Source organism: Heterocephalus glaber, unplaced genomic scaffold (genome assembly GCF_053883595.1).
Source record: "Heterocephalus glaber isolate CG9 unplaced genomic scaffold, H.glaber_assembly_v1.0 deba00001572, whole genome shotgun sequence".
NCBI lineage: Eukaryota > Metazoa > Chordata > Mammalia > Rodentia > Bathyergidae > Heterocephalus > Heterocephalus glaber.
The window spans coordinates 18,793,839-18,808,828 of NW_028258357.1; the positions used below are offsets into that span (position 1 = coordinate 18,793,839).

General features: G+C 41.7%; 2 protein-coding genes across 7 annotated transcripts in view; one reads left to right on the forward strand and one right to left on the reverse strand.

Annotated features, from left to right (window-relative positions):
- The window catches only part of Slc5a8 (solute carrier family 5 member 8), a 50,377-nt gene extending 47,413 nt beyond the window's left edge, over positions 1-2,964 (reverse strand). The window contains exon 1 of one of the 5 annotated variants that reach the window (XM_004844857.4): positions 2,478-2,964. In XM_004844857.4, the coding sequence (XP_004844914.3) occupies positions 2,478-2,810 (333 nt within the window). In that variant the 5' untranslated portion in view covers positions 2,811-2,964. The remainder of the gene's footprint in view (positions 1-2,477) is intronic. The other 4 variants (XM_087192692.1, XM_087192694.1, XM_087192691.1 and 1 more) reach the window with 4 other exon arrangements.
- Positions 2,682-9,056, forward strand: LOC147823606 (uncharacterized). 2 transcript variants are annotated; one of them, XM_087192695.1, is made up of 2 exons: positions 2,682-2,783; positions 3,090-9,056. In XM_087192695.1, the coding sequence occupies exons 1-2, from the start codon at positions 2,746-2,748 to the stop codon at positions 3,412-3,414; spliced, it is 363 nt and encodes a 120-aa protein (XP_087048821.1). In that variant the 5' UTR covers positions 2,682-2,745; the 3' UTR covers positions 3,415-9,056. The 2 variants fall into 2 exon arrangements, 1 of the variants encoding a protein (XP_087048821.1); XR_015443560.1 differs by having other exon boundaries at positions 2,709-2,783; positions 3,390-9,056.
- Positions 9,057-14,990: the final 5,934 nt, after the last annotated feature.

A 14,990-nucleotide genomic window follows, 5' to 3' on the forward strand; every position in this document is an offset into this window, starting at 1 on the left:
ATAAAATAAATAAAAGAATTAAAAAGACCCAAGAAACTCAGCTCAAATGCACAGATTCAGCTGGATCCAGAAAGATTCTGAAGCAGCAATGAATTAAAATGAGTTCTTATATACACTTCTTGCCAGTCTATGGGTCTGGACGCTGCTGAACACCTATCAAGCCTACACAGTGAAGGCAGTGATAAATAGGTATTTAAGATGCTTGTGGATCACCAACTTGAGCTATATGAATATCAATAGGGGGACACTTTATATTTGAGCAAGAACATCAGACTTCACGTTCTATACAAATGGCTCCACCTCGCAGCATAAACTCACAGGTATTTTATAAGAAAGGCTTTGCCATGACCAACAGGAGCTCAGCATATTGCCCACCTTGCCTGTCCCCAACTGCCGGACACCCCTGGTGTAGGGACACTGCTCCCAAGTCCATGCATCCTGTATTTCCTCCTTGTTCTGGACACATGGGTGTTAAGCCCAGCTCAGGACTGTTCAGACTCACCAGAGCCTTCCGGAGCAGCCAGTATGCTGCCACGCATCCACCTTGCTTCCAACTCTCTGGCTAGCTTCACTTATTCTGAGTCCCTTCATCTGCAAGATGAGCCTCTCCGGGAAGCTCCCTTGTAAGGAGTTTTTGAGCACTGAGTGGGGTAATGTATATAAAGCATGTAGCTCAAGGTCCCAGCTTTCCACAAAGGCTAACTTTCTGCCACTGTCACCTGGAACCCTGCTAACATAGCTGCCATCACTAGAAACACATGAGAAAGTTGTCTATGTTTAAGTTAAAGCTGCAGCCCAAGAAGGCGTGGGCCAGCGCCTGGGAGCAGCATTCTCTCTGGGGACTGAGGGCCTCTTGCCAGATTACTCAAACCCTGCCTACGCTTTGGAGCTGGTTAAGTACAGGCCAGACTCACAGGCTCACTGCCTACGGGTCCCACAGCGTGGCACACGTGAGCAACACGGGCTAGGTGTGTGCATAGAGCAAAGAGGGTGTGTGCATAGAGGGCAACAGCCCTCACCCCCGCTAAGAAACAGGTTCTCTCTCGTCTCCTTTGGAACAAGAGCTCCCTTTCAGGGCGGTGCATTTCTCCCTTTTGCATTTTTGATAGCGACACAAACGCAGAGGAGGATTTCTCCACCATAGAAAGGAACCACGCAAACACAGTGAGGTCTCAGCAGAGAAATGAACAGAGTGGGAGCAATTGCTATACGTGGGAGGCACTGTGGTCTCAGAGAATGTGGACCCGATGTCACCAATTTTCTGAGTTTTCAAAAGAAGTCAGAATCTGGAATTTTATTTGCTTTCTCCTCACTGTTAAATGCTAAATTAAGTATTTTTTATAACACTGTAATATTTTTTTAAAAACAGCTGAGTGATGATTTTGGTCTAGGGCAACCAATTTGTCACCTCAAAACATGGCAGAAATGCCCCCTGCTCGCTTCCAGGGTGATGCCTGAGCTCTCCTGGGGAGGGGGGGAGCACAGAGACCAGGGGGAGAGGAACAGTGGTGCCCGGGGTGCCTCGCCCCAGGGGGCATCACTAGGGACCAAGCCAGATCTGTCACCAAGGTTTGTTGTGCTATTGTCCCTGCACCAACTTCACTAGGAAACCACCTACCAGTAGCCCTGGTGTGGAACAGACATCAGATAAACTCCAGGCCAGAGAGCCCGCTGAGAGGAGACACCGGGCCCTCCGGACCACGGCCTGGGAGAGGAGACTGCTACAGCCCTGAACAAGGAGCACTGGCCAGGACCCAGTGAAGGAGCTTCATGCCCTCCCCTCCTACTTACTGCCTCTTTGAAAGAAACCAGTCACCTCCTGTACAGAGCCCTTTCCTGCAAGAAAACTATATCCAGGGGACGCGTGCAGTAGAAGAAACAGGGTTTTCTTCAATTGCCTGTCCACAGAGAAATGGCAGAGCTGCTCGAGGCTCTCACTGCTGGATTTTTCTAGTGATCACGAGATAACCCCTGCCATCACCAAAAGAAGTGAGGGCAGCATTTGTCCAATACTCCGGTCTGCGGCCAACATTGTTCTAAATGCAACACCTCGCACCGCCTCATTTAATCCTCCCGACAACCCAGTGAGGTGGGCGATGTAATCTTCCTGCTGAGATGAGGAAAGAGGTGCTGACGTTTAACTAAATAAGTGGCCGAGTCACCCAGGTGGTAAATGTCAGAATCCAGCCTCCATGCGGTGCTAGGGCAAGAGCCCTGCAGCCCAGGCTTTTGGGTACCTAACTCAGAGAAGGTGGGGTAGTGGCCGTGCTCTGTCGGTTTCCCGGAAAGTGGGTGCTGCTAGGACCCCAGCAAGGCCTTCCTTTCAAACAGGACGCGCTGGTGAGGTGCGCACCCCGACTCCCCCTCGGTCCGGAGAGTTAAAATCCCTTCCCGGGCTGGAAGTCAAAGGAGCCCCAGGAGCAGGAGCCCGGTGCGCCCGGCAGGCTCTTTCTGCTGCTCGCTCCGGCGCCCCTCACCTCGTAAGTGCTGGTGACCCCCAGTCTGTAGAAGACCGGGAGGAAGACCTCGGCGCTCGCCACCACCACCAGCAGGTAGGTGAGCGCGAAGACGCTGAAGACGGCGCCGAAGCGGTAGACCTCGGCGGGCGTGCCCAGCACGGTGACGGCCGACATGAAGCTGGCGGTGAGCGACAGCGCCACGGGCACGGCGCGCATCCTGCGGCCGCCCGTCAGGAAGTCCTTGGAGCTGCGCGCGCCGCCGCCTGCCAGGGCGCAGTAGACGCCGATGGCGGCCGACGCGAGCAGCAGCGCGGCGAACACCAGGTAGTCGGCTGCCGAGAAGCTGCCCATGGCGGCCGGGAGCGCGGGGGCGGCCGGGGGCGGCGCAGGCGCGGCCCGGGGAGCGGGGAGCTGGGAGCGGGGAGCGGGAAGAGCCGGCGGCCTGCGGAGAGGAGAGACGATAGCCCTCCTCTGGGAGGCTGCAGGCGTGCCGGCGCCGCCCCCGACCCGCGCGCGGCTCTCACCGCCCTCCTGCACTCCACGTAGGAACTCTCATACCCCAGCTCTCAAGCGAGGGGTGTGGCGGGCGCTGCGAGGAGGAACTTTAAACGTGTGATTTTCCCCCTAAAGACAGTGGCTTCCGAACTTCCTCAGGGCCAGGACGCACACGGCTCCCCCGCCTCCCCTGGCTCGGAGGAAAGGACCCGGTCTGCAGATGCGGACCCGGGAGACAGCCCAGTTTCATCCCCCGGGCGGGGAAGGGAGACAGCCGGTCCTGGGAGGGCCCCTTCTGTCCAAGAAAGACCCCTGCCCGCCTGTACTCGGTGACTTGAGGCAAACTGACCCCCCCATCCCCTCAGAGCAGCCTTTGAATAAACTCATCCCTTCCTTTTCACCCAAACGCGTGGCTTCCTTTGATTTGGTCGGCAGCGAGCTGATGACCCTGGGCACATGAACCTGAATGGCAGGTGACAGTTTGGGCAACCACAGAGGGGCCGAGGTCCTTGCTCCCGAGAGCCCTGCATCCCGACAGGCGCCTGGGCAGAAGGACTGCCTGCTCCAGGCTGCCCCGACCCACGGACAGGACTCCAGGGACGTTCCAGCAGCTGCCGGGGACACTTGCGCACGGAGAATCCCTCCCTGCGCATGCCATGGGCTGCCTGAAAACGCTTTTGTTGGGTGGGGAGCTGTCGAGCTCGCCCTGGTTTCCTGCTGGAAGGTGTGCGCCAGGGATCTACTGTCCCCACCATCTGGGTCATTTGTCGGTATCCTTTGGGTGAGGATCTTCGCTGATTGGGACCACTGTGGACCTATTGCAGGTCATCCTGAGGCACTGCCTGGTGTGAAAAAGAGATTCGGTCGGAAAAACATGTTCCCTGCATTTGTTTTGGCTTGTAGTCATTTGTTTTGGTCTGCTTTTGTTTGCTTTTGTTTCTTTTATCTTTTCTCCTAATACTTTTATCCTAGGATGTGAGGCAGGGTTTCAGTACCACGTAGATTAAGGTGGCCATTTGGGGCTTCAAGTTGCTCTGGGCTTCTTTGTGAGCCCCAGAGTTCAAGGTTCTGCAGCCACTTGCTGAGTTTAGATTGAGAGAGTTTCCGAGGACAGAGACACTGCTGGTGTGTTTGAGGAGCCCTATTGTGAACTGCTGCGGAAAAAAAGTGCTTATGCTACTTCACAAGTCCTTAGGAAGGTGATAGCTAGCTGTGGCTGGGAAACAGTAGTTTTCTTGTGCCACAACAGGCCCTGTGCATGACAGAGAGTGTGCTCTGATTTCACATCCTGAAGAAGGTTCTATAGAGATGAAAACAACACTGAGATTCCACCTCACCCCAGAAAGAATGGCTGCTGTCAAGAAATCAACCACTAACAAATGCTGGCGGGAGTGTGGAGAGAAAGGAACCCTTCTCCATTGCTGGTGGGAGTGCAGACTGGTACAACCACTGTGGAAATCAGTATGGAGATACCTCAGAGAACTAGGACTAGAGGTCCCATTTGCCCCAGCTATTCCCCTGCTGGGGATCTTCCCCAAAGAATTAAAAGAATCATACCACAGAGATATATGTGCACCCATGTTCATAGCAGTGCAGTTTGTAATAGCTAAAGTTTGGAAACAGCCCAAGTGCCCATCAACTGGAGACTGGATAAAGAAGATGTGGTTTTTTTATAAAATGGAGTACTACTCAGCCATAAAGAACGAGAAACTGGAGTCATTTATAGCTAAATGGATGCATATTGAGGCCATACTCTTAAGTGAAATAAATAGGACCCACATGTGTAAATACTGAATAGTTTCTCTAGTGTGAGAAACTGAAAGTGTAAATAAGGACTAAAAGGATTAATAGGTAATAATTGATACTTTGAAATAGGAAAAGGTCCAGAGGGGTAGGGGTGGTGGAAGGAGATGGGGAAAGGAAAGAATGGAAAGGAAAAATTATGAGGAAAAAAAAAAGGAAACGAAGTCTATGTAAATAGGGAAGGGACCACAGGGAATGGGGAAGAAATAAGAACCAGGATACATCATGTACAGGTACAAGCACCCAATGATAAATGTAAACGTATTGTGTACCTAAAATGTACCAATAAAAGAATTTAAGCAAAAAAAAAACAAAAGAAGAAGGTCCTGCAGAGTGACTTGGGCCAGGATGACACACCTGCTTTCCCTGCCCTTTTCTGCATCACTGAGACGCACAAGCTAGTGCTTCTGACCACGAAGCTACCAGACTAATGTTGCTGAGTTCATCGAGCTTTCAATTTCCCCTCGTTTTGCCCAACCGTCCTTGACTCCTTCTAAACCAGTGATATTTCAAACTATTTTCCAAAACTTCTGTTTGCTGGATATTGATTTTTATCTCCTTCCCTTCATTCCTTTAACTAGAAAAAATGGAGAAATCTGACTCTGGGTTTTCCTCAGTGGGGAGTATTGTTCCTAAACTGGTTTCTTTTTTTCACACTAGAGGCCTTGAGCAACAGAAGCCCCAGGATAAGATGTGTAAACTCCTGAGCAGCTGTGGCTAAATTTTAACACAGTGAAAAATGTCTTAGAAACCTGAGCCAAGAGCTTCTAAATCAATGAAGATCTATAAGAAGGCAGAAAAAAAACTTCAGGAAATTCAAACTCAGATTAACTGGGCAAGTAATCTCCTCTGAGACATGTTTCTCCCCTTGCTGCAACCAGGAATCCTACCTTCAGACATGCAAATTTAGGAGTGAGTATTGCAGAGGATGGTAAAAACAAACATCATGCCAATAGTGTAACTATTTAAAAGCTTGCCAAGGATAAATTTAGGTCTTTGTTTTATGTGTGTTGGTGAGAATGTATGTATTAAATATAATATCTATGTGTGTACATGCATTTGTATATTGTTTAGATAGTACCAGATTAATTTAAAAATGAGAGCTCTCAATAATTAAGAAAGCATCACTGGACATGGTGGCACATGCCTGTACTCAGGAGGCTGAGGCAGAAGGATCACCTCAAGCTCAAAGCCAGTCTGGGGTACATAGTAAGTTCAAGGCCAGGCTGAACTATATAGAAAGATCCTGTCTCAAAAAACAAAACAAAGCAGACAGGGGAAGGGGGAAAAAATAAGAACCAAGAGAGATTATGTAAAGGTGCAAATTTCCAATGATGAGTGTCATTGTATTGTATACCTAAAATGTACCAATAAAATAAAATTTAAAAAAATTAAGAAAGCATAAACCCAAATGCCTTTTTTTTAATATAACTTAAGAAAACATTTTGAAAGCTGTAACAAAGATGTTTTCAAAACTGTTAACATGAATTTTGCCTGTCTTAGCCAATCAGAATTAAATTTTAGGTGTTAGACTTTTAGAAGAGTATTTTCAGTTTTACAAAGATTTATAAAAAGTTCAGCCTGTCCTCAAACTCACGGCAGTTCTCCTGCCTCAGCTTTGGAGTGCTGGGATTACAGGCGTGCCACACCACACCAGGCAAGAATTTGTTAGGACCTTAAAGACTCTTGGAAATCAGAGTTAGTTGAACATTGAGATAATGTGACACATACTAATATAACACTGGCTGGACATTCTTTTATGTAACAGTTTAAATTGTTTAGCTTCTCAGAATGTTATGTATGAAGGCTGCTTCTAGTATTAGTAGAAAGGGTCCTAAGAGGCGATATTTTGCTAGACGTTGGTTTAAAAAGTTATGGTTCATAGCAAAAATGTATTTTAAATTCTTGACTGTCCAAGGAGGGAAAAAAATGAAATGCAAATTCTACTTTTAGGTCCCAGTCTCCCTGTTTCCCATCCCTTATGGTGTCTCTATGTGATGGCTGCATCAGTTTAAGGATTGGTTCATTCCAAAATGTTCTCAGGGCTGCTTTCTTAAACAAGGGTGGTTTCCAGTGATTGATAGCTACTTGGTTATTCTACTCAGCAGAAGTTGGCTTAGGTAACAGACATCCCTGTGGTTTATTATGGTAGAGAAGTGGGAATAATTAAAAGTTTCTGTTTATTAGACATAATCTAATGAAAGTCCATGCACTCATAGGTGGGGTTTTTCAGAAGTGGCTGGATCTAGGGAGTGTGAATGTGAATTAAGGATGTGATTAACTAAATTAGTCCACTGACTGGTTTAGACTCTTCTGGCTATGGATAATGGGAAGACACGCCCTTGGTGTGGGTGGCACCACCCTAAAAGCTTGTAGCCTGGATGGGATAAAAGGGAAAGGGAGGCTTGTTGCTGCAGCTTCACTTTCTGCTGATGCTTCCTGTCAGCCCTGCCATGGACTGTTTCTTTTCTGCAGTGCCCCTCTGCCATGCCACCCTGCATTGGAGCCAGCTGACTATAGAATGAAACCACTACAGACTATAATCAGAAATAAATCTTTCTTCCTTTAACATTGGGTGTTGGGTATTTTATCTCAACAATGAGAAAAGTAACCAAGACAATGCCTATGACTAGTAAAGCTCCTTTTGTGGGCCTTCAAGTGGATGCATTTATGGGCATTCTTATTAGCCAGTATAGTTTGATTTTGGTGATATGAGATTTGGGTTAAAAAATAATTTCTGGGGTCAATGTAAATATTCAAGTTTCATAGCCCCAGAAAACCCTTCAAAGATTTTTAAATAATATTCTGTTGTAGTGTTTATGGTCACAATATCCAAGTATTGACTACAACTTTAAAATTTTTTTCCTGAACTAAAAGTAAAAATTGTTTTGGGAAATGAACTTGTTTTTGTCAGATATTTTACATTTTGTGGACGATATAAAGGTAATTGTTAAAAATTACATAAATATGTAAGTAAACATCCGAGCTATTTGTAATTAAGTGAAAATGCTGAAGACATTTGCTAAGCATATTCTTTACTTCTTACTATGTATAAATGATGTATGTGGGTCTATTTAATATGTTTCATAGATTGTCGTATATGTATAACACTGACTAAGATCAAAAGATATCTAGTCCTTTAGTAAGTATCACAGAAACAATTCTAGAGTGAAAATGGACATCTAAAAATGGAGATTTTTATCAAATTATAGATCAAGGTTAAAAATGAGTTTTAAATAATAATTCTCAAAGTGACTGGAGGTTGTATCTGTTTGTCATTTTATGATAGGCTAAAATTCATAATCTGTATATGCACAACTCATTTAATATTGTAGTAACTATTTGTTTTAAGAAAAAAATCTTGCTGGAAAGGGTAGCTATGACTTACCCCTGGTCTGTAAATGGGTTTGTTTATGTGGCCTAATGCTAATAATTTTAAGAGATGCTAAAATGCTTGCTCACTTCTCTGCAATAGATAAACTGCTATTATTTTACTGTCATCTTTGCTTAAATTAATTACTTAAATTGTGTTCTTTGAACTACTTTGTTTTTACTGAAAAGCCTTCCAAGATTCAGAAAGAGAGTTTAGGCTTTTCTTGCCTCAAATATATTATGTTTTTTCTAGACGTCTAGTGTTTACATCTATATATGACACAGTTTGGGACACAAATATGAGTCAACAATTTGAGTTTTAAAACTACTAATAACCTATGTATGGGATAACATAATTTTGTAGTAATGTAAAGATGGTGTTTTTGTTGTAAATTGCTCATGTATGTTAACAGTATAACTTTTGAATAAAACATTTCTAATTAGAGATAGTTTGTTCTAGGAAAAATATTTCATAAAGAATTAAAAATGTGATGCACTGGGCCGGGGATTTAGCTGAGGGGTTCCACCACCTGCCCCGCAAGCTCAATGACCCAAGTTCGATCCCTGGTACAAAAAAAAAATGTGATGCACAGAGATAATGTTAATATCTTTGTTTAAAACAATAAAGCTTAAGATATTGATCTGTTCTTAGTGAAATTTACAACAAAACTTTAAAAAGGATTTAAAATCTGTCAAAATAATTTCTTGTCTTCTCTACTGTCTTGTTAGGATTAATGTGTAGGACAATTAAGTCTTAGGAAAGTCGTTCACATATATAACTGTTTAAAGTTTTGTTTTACAATTCTGGCTACATAAACTATTATTATGTGATTTTCCTTGTTTTCAAAAATGTGATTGTCTGGGTGTAATGAAGTCTGTTGTGCTTGTCTTAACATGCTATAAAAGTCACTGAATTGTTTTGCTAAATTGTGGCTTTGTATATTGCTTGTAATAATATCACTGGCAAAAGTCATGTTCCTCTTGGCCATAAGAAACAATCTTGCTCAAAAATTTATGTCCCTAGTTAGTAAACTAGACTTTAATATTCGCACACTGTATTCAAAAATGTTTACAGTTCTGTATGTGTACCTAAGAAATTCTAATGGTGTTCCTAAACTATAATTCTTGGTCTGGGCATTAGTAAATTGTGTGCTCTCTCCAAAGTGGTAATTCACACTGGTTTATAAGAAGAGGAGACTCTTAAGTATTTGCTTGATATACATTTTTGGCAGAACAAAGCTTGCTTTGCAGAAATATTGGCTTTAATTAACTTGGTCACTATGTTTCTTAGTTCAAGTCTACTGTACAGATTGTATTTGCTTTGCTCTTTTTCGCTTGTTTTATGTTTGTAAGCTTTGTAACTATTGTCAAAGTTCTAAGGAATTAGGGTACTGACTACACAATAAAACAGGATTAAACTTGACAATGGACTTTAGATAAACTCAGCCTAACAGCCACTCTTTCTAAATCTCTGGCATTGCTCATATTTGCCAAAAGGTGTTTTATGACACTGACTCTAATCATCTGTCACTTCCCCCACACATTCTGATTGACCACAACTAAAGAAAGCTACCTCGGCCCTAGGGACAATGTGGCAGGCGGCTCATTGGCAAAGTCTTCAGAAAAAAAAGAAAATGCATTCGGAGACTAAGGGGAAAGTTGTATGCATCCAAGAGTCACCTATGTGTCAACCCTACCAAAATAAACATAGCTGAAGAGGTTATAAAAGAGGGTTCTTACACATGACTGCCTAAAAGCAAAAAAGGTCCTTCTAGCAGGTGTGATGGCTAGACATCTCCTCTGTCTTTCTTTTATATTTGACCTCACAATTTGTAGTATAACTTTTTCTGGCTCAAGCGTCTAGCTTCGAAGAGGATGGGATTGGATTTCCTGAGCCTTGGAAGCTACTGAACACAGTCATCATAAGCTACCAAGCATCATCTAGACAGTTTTGAGTTTCCCCTAAAGTACTCACATGCATAATTTTCATCAATGTCTTCATTGTTTATCTTTCCTGTTTTGTAGTAAACGTTTAATTATGTATATACTCTCAGTATCATATAGATGATCCATGGGCATTGACATAGGTCCTATGGTAACTACTCACTTGTTGGATAATTGTGTCTATTTTAATATGATTGATGCTGTTTTACCATAAGTGGGTGTTAATTGGGGGGTCCAAAAGGAAAAAAGTGTTTTCCTGCTGAAATTAATGTAAAGTACATTTTCAGCCTATGATAATGTAATCCACCCTAAAAGGGCCTGAATTGAGAACCAAATCATCCTCATTAACAGGAATATATTATATATCGTTTGTGTATCCTGTCTACTCCACTACAATATGAACTCTGTGAGGATAGTGACATTGTGTTATTTAGAACAGATCTTGAAGCTGGTGGTGTAGCTCAGCAGCACAGTGCCTTCCAGGCAAGCACAAGACCCTGAGTTCAATTCCTGGTACCAAAACCAAAATGAAACAAAAAAAAAGAACAGATCTTGGCACAGGAAGACGTGTTTTGGAAAAACAGAAACACATATGCTTAGTGACTATGGTCATATTAAAGGTATGAAAATAAACATTAGGAAGAAAGACACAAAAATGATAATGGTTATCAGGAAGTTGTGATTATGAATTTTTTTGGCTAAAATTTTCAAATATTTTTGAAACGTTTTATAAATATATATATATATATATAAATATATATATAAATATATTTTTTTTTCCTTAAGTAAAATCACAAGTGAAAAAGTATTATGTTGGAAGTCCCAAACCTGGATTCTAGTACTGACTGCCATGTGACCCTGGGTAAGACTGAATTTCTATACCTTGCATAAGTGGGATGTCAGGGGTTCCTCATTCCAGAATTCTGATTCTCCTTTCTGCCAACATCAGTTGTTCCCAATCCTTCCCTCTGTAGCTTTGTTCTTCACCCTGGGGCAGAGGGTAAGAACATCTCAGAACATCAGGAAGCAATCTGAGTGGGACTGTTAGTCTTGGGATAATTACTTTCTTTCCAGGCCCAGACTCTGGAGTACTTGCAGTGACCGCTCTGTTTCCTGCTCATGTGGTGAGACCTGTTCTCTGGATCCCATCGGCCCTGGTTCCTGGGACTTTCGGGAGGCCCTGGGTCTGACTGGTGGGAGGAAGAAACGCAACACATCCCCTGTGTGGCATGAGGCTCCTGCTCTTCTGGTTTGGGTGGAGTGATGGGCTGGTGCGGGCCACGCTGACTTCTCTTTCCCATTCTGTGTCACCTTTGTTTCCTGGAAACACGAGAGTCTCAGGACAGGCTTCTGCTGCCCACCAATGGCGAGTCTGCACAGCTGGAAGGCCACCCACATGCGCTTGTGTGTTACTGGCTATCTCTCATCTTCTACTGAGCCAATTTGAGTTTGCCTGTTGAGCACTCTGTGTTCCTAAGGTGAGTGAGATGGGCAGGGAGGTGCTTGGAGAATTCCTCTCTGGTGAACAGCTTTATTTTAATATCACAGTGGCCTCTCAACTTCAAAATCTGTAATCTTAGGAAGAGCTTCTTTAGTTCATCTGCATCTCAACTCCTGACACATAGCGCTCCCAATTTTGTGATAAAGGCCACATTTCTTTGTTCCAGTAAATCAACTATTTCCTGAAAGTCTTTCAAAAAAATATACAAGTGCACTGACTAGGATTGTAGAGTATGTCCACCTGTTTGCATAAAATCAGTTAAAAGCAACTAACTTTGGAGCACGAGATGAGATTTTTAGGACGGTGTTGAGAATCATGTTCAGCATTGGATGAACACAATTTGGGTGCTTAAAGCACCTCCTGGTATATGGTAAATGCTCAAAAAGTTAGCTTTTGTTGTTTTATTAATTGTTATATATATTTGTGGCCCCTTTTCCCTCTGGGGGGGCCCCAAGAGTGTTTTTCAGAACAGAGACTTTTGCCTAATTCAATAATTATAAAAATACAAATATGGCCTTAATTTAACCCAGGTTTTGTGATAGATATTCCTCAATACTTTGTATAAAGAGAGGAAAGTGTATCTGTCATCATCAATGCATAGTATATATTGAATAAGACCTAAACGATAGGCAGAGATTTTGGGGAGTTTTTTGTTTTTTTTTTTCTTTTTTTTCCCCCCATTAACTTTATTGGTACATTTTAGGTATACAATACAGTTACATTCATCATTGGGATCTTGTACCATTACACGAGTCTCTTGGTTCTTTTTTTCTTCCCCTTCCCTTGCCCTTCCTTCACCCCCTCCACCCTTCCCTATTTGCAAAGACCTTGTTTCCATTTTTTTCCTCTTCTCATATTTTTTCCTTTCCCTTTTTTCCCTTCCCCTACCCCTCCCAATTCCCCTGCTCTTTTAGACCTTTTCTTCCTGTTACACAATATCAGTTATACATTTTTAAAATTACAATATTAAGATCTAGGAAACATTACCACAGATTTTACAGAATTTCAAAGGATATAGAAAACATATTACAAAAATCTTTTTTGAAATAAATTTGACAACTTCTAAGAAGTAACTTAGAAGACAAATTAATGAAACTAACTCTGGAGGAAATATAAAATTTGAATAGCACCTATTAAGGAAAGTATATTCCTAGCTTGAAAACCTACCTATATGACAACAGCAGGCTCATAAACATTTTAACTGATAAATTATATCAAACAATTAAAGCAGAAAAAAGAAGGAACACTTCTCCCCTCATTTTAGGAACTCAACATTGTGCTAATCCTAAAATTGGATAAAGATAATAGAAGAAAAAAATATGAACATAGATAGAAATTTGTTTAACAAAACAAACTCTTAGAAGTTAGATCCAGCAGTATGTAAAAAGTGGTTTTGTTATAGGGATGGCAGTGTTGGTTCAGCATTGGAAGATCCACCCCCAAAAGTCATCATTTTAACAGAGGAAAGGAGAAAGCCATATGATCCTGTCACTAGTTGGAGAAAAAGTATTGGACCAAATTCTACAGCTGTTCATGGTAAAAGCTATCAGGAACCTAGAAGTAGAACTGAAACTTCTCAAGAGATTAAAGACATGTACTCCATACTTCCAGCGAGAACGCCTTGTATGAATGGAGAAGATACAATGCTTTCTCCTTAAGGTGGGGAACAAGGGCAGATATGCTTACTCTTTATCTGTCCATTAAACTTTGAAACCTAGGCCCCACCAAAATAGTCTGGCAATAAAATGACACAACTAGGATAGGATTGGCATGGCAGAAGCAAAATCTTTATATGTAGATGAAATGATCATCTACAGAAAAAATACTAAGAAATCTCTAGGAGCCCGTAGAACTTGTAGTTGAATTTAGCAGGATTAGAAAACACAAGGTATATATAAAAATGCAGGTCTGTGTATATGTGCTATAAATGAAGAACTGGATATTGAAATTTAAAAGTTATGTAGGAGTACAAAGGACCCAGAAAAGCCAAAAACAAAAACAGAAACAAAAACAAAAACAGTGCTGGAAGACGTTTAGTACCTAATTTTAAGACTTCTTCTAAAGCTACAGTAATCAAGGCAGTGTTGGTGTAAGGAAAGACATATAGATCATTGGAATAAAATAGAGAATCAGAAATAGAACCACACATATATGGTCCACTGAGTTTTAAAAGATTATTTAACATTAGCATTTTATAGAATATAAACTCGATTCAAGAGCCGAGGAAGAGATAGTGTCTTCAGCAAATGGCACTAGAACACCTGGTATCCGTATATAAAAAATTAACCCCAACTCTTTTTTCCATACATGAAAATAACTTGAAGGGATCTATGAACCTAAATATGAAAGCCTAAAAGTATAAAACTTTAAGAAGAAATTATAAGGGAAAATATTTATGAATTCAGGGTAGGCAAGAACTACCTAGGATACAAAAAACATGATGTATAAAAGAAAAAAATTGATAAATGAGATTCCATCAAACTTTAGAACTTTAAATGACATCATTAAAATGAAAAATAGTCCTTAAACAGACTATATTTACAATGCATATAACCTATGAGCAGAATATATAAAGAATTCTTAGAGCTCATTAATAGACAACCCAATTAAAATGTAGACATAAGAAGACGATAAATAGCCAGTATAGCACAAGGAATGGTGTGTAACTCTAGAATCAGAAAAATACTAATCAGTACAATAATAAGATTGAATTATACACTCATTAGGGAGATGAAGTCAAAAGTTTTAAAAACCTTGTCATGACTTTTTTCTTTTTGTTGGATTCTCCCCCTTTGCATTTAATTTGTCACGCCCAATGGATTCATTCTGCTGGGTTTCCTGGGGTTGTGATCCTCATTGTCTTTTCCTAAGGTATTGTCTAAAATTTTTTGGAGTGCCAGTTTGGTATTCATGAAGTTCCTGAGGTGCTCTTTATCATGAAAGTATCTTATTTCTCCATCAATTTTGAAAGATACTTTTGCAGGGTACATCAATCTGGGTTGGAGGCTGTTTTCCTTTAGGGCTTGAAATACATCACTCCAAGCTCTTCTTGCCTTGAGGGTTTGCATTGAGAAGTCTGCTGTGATTCTGATGGGCTTTCTTTTGTATGTGATTTGTTTCTTTTCTCTCACTGCTTGTAGAATTTTGTTCTTCTGTTGGATTTCTGGAATCCTAACTATTATATGCCTATGTGTAGATTTTTTTTGATTAAGGCTAGCTGGAGTCCTATATGCCTCACTTATCTGTATGTCAAGTTCTTTTCCCCTCCTTGGGAAGTTTTCTGCCATCACTTCTGTGAACAGTTTTTTTATGTCATCTACACTCTCTCCTCTTTCTTCATTGACTCTAATCAGTCTTATGTTATTCTTCTTTGCATTGTCTAGCAGCTGCTGGATTGATTTCTCATGTTCCCTTAC

Coding starts and splice junctions, on each gene's coding strand:
- LOC147823606 (XM_087192695.1), top strand. CDS start 2,746: ATGGCGGCCGACGCGAGCAGCAGCGCGGCGAACACCAG. Junction 2,784..3,089: donor AGCAGCGCGGCGAACACCAG/GTAGTCGGCTGC, acceptor TTCCCCCTAAAG/ACAGTGGCTTCCGAACTTCC.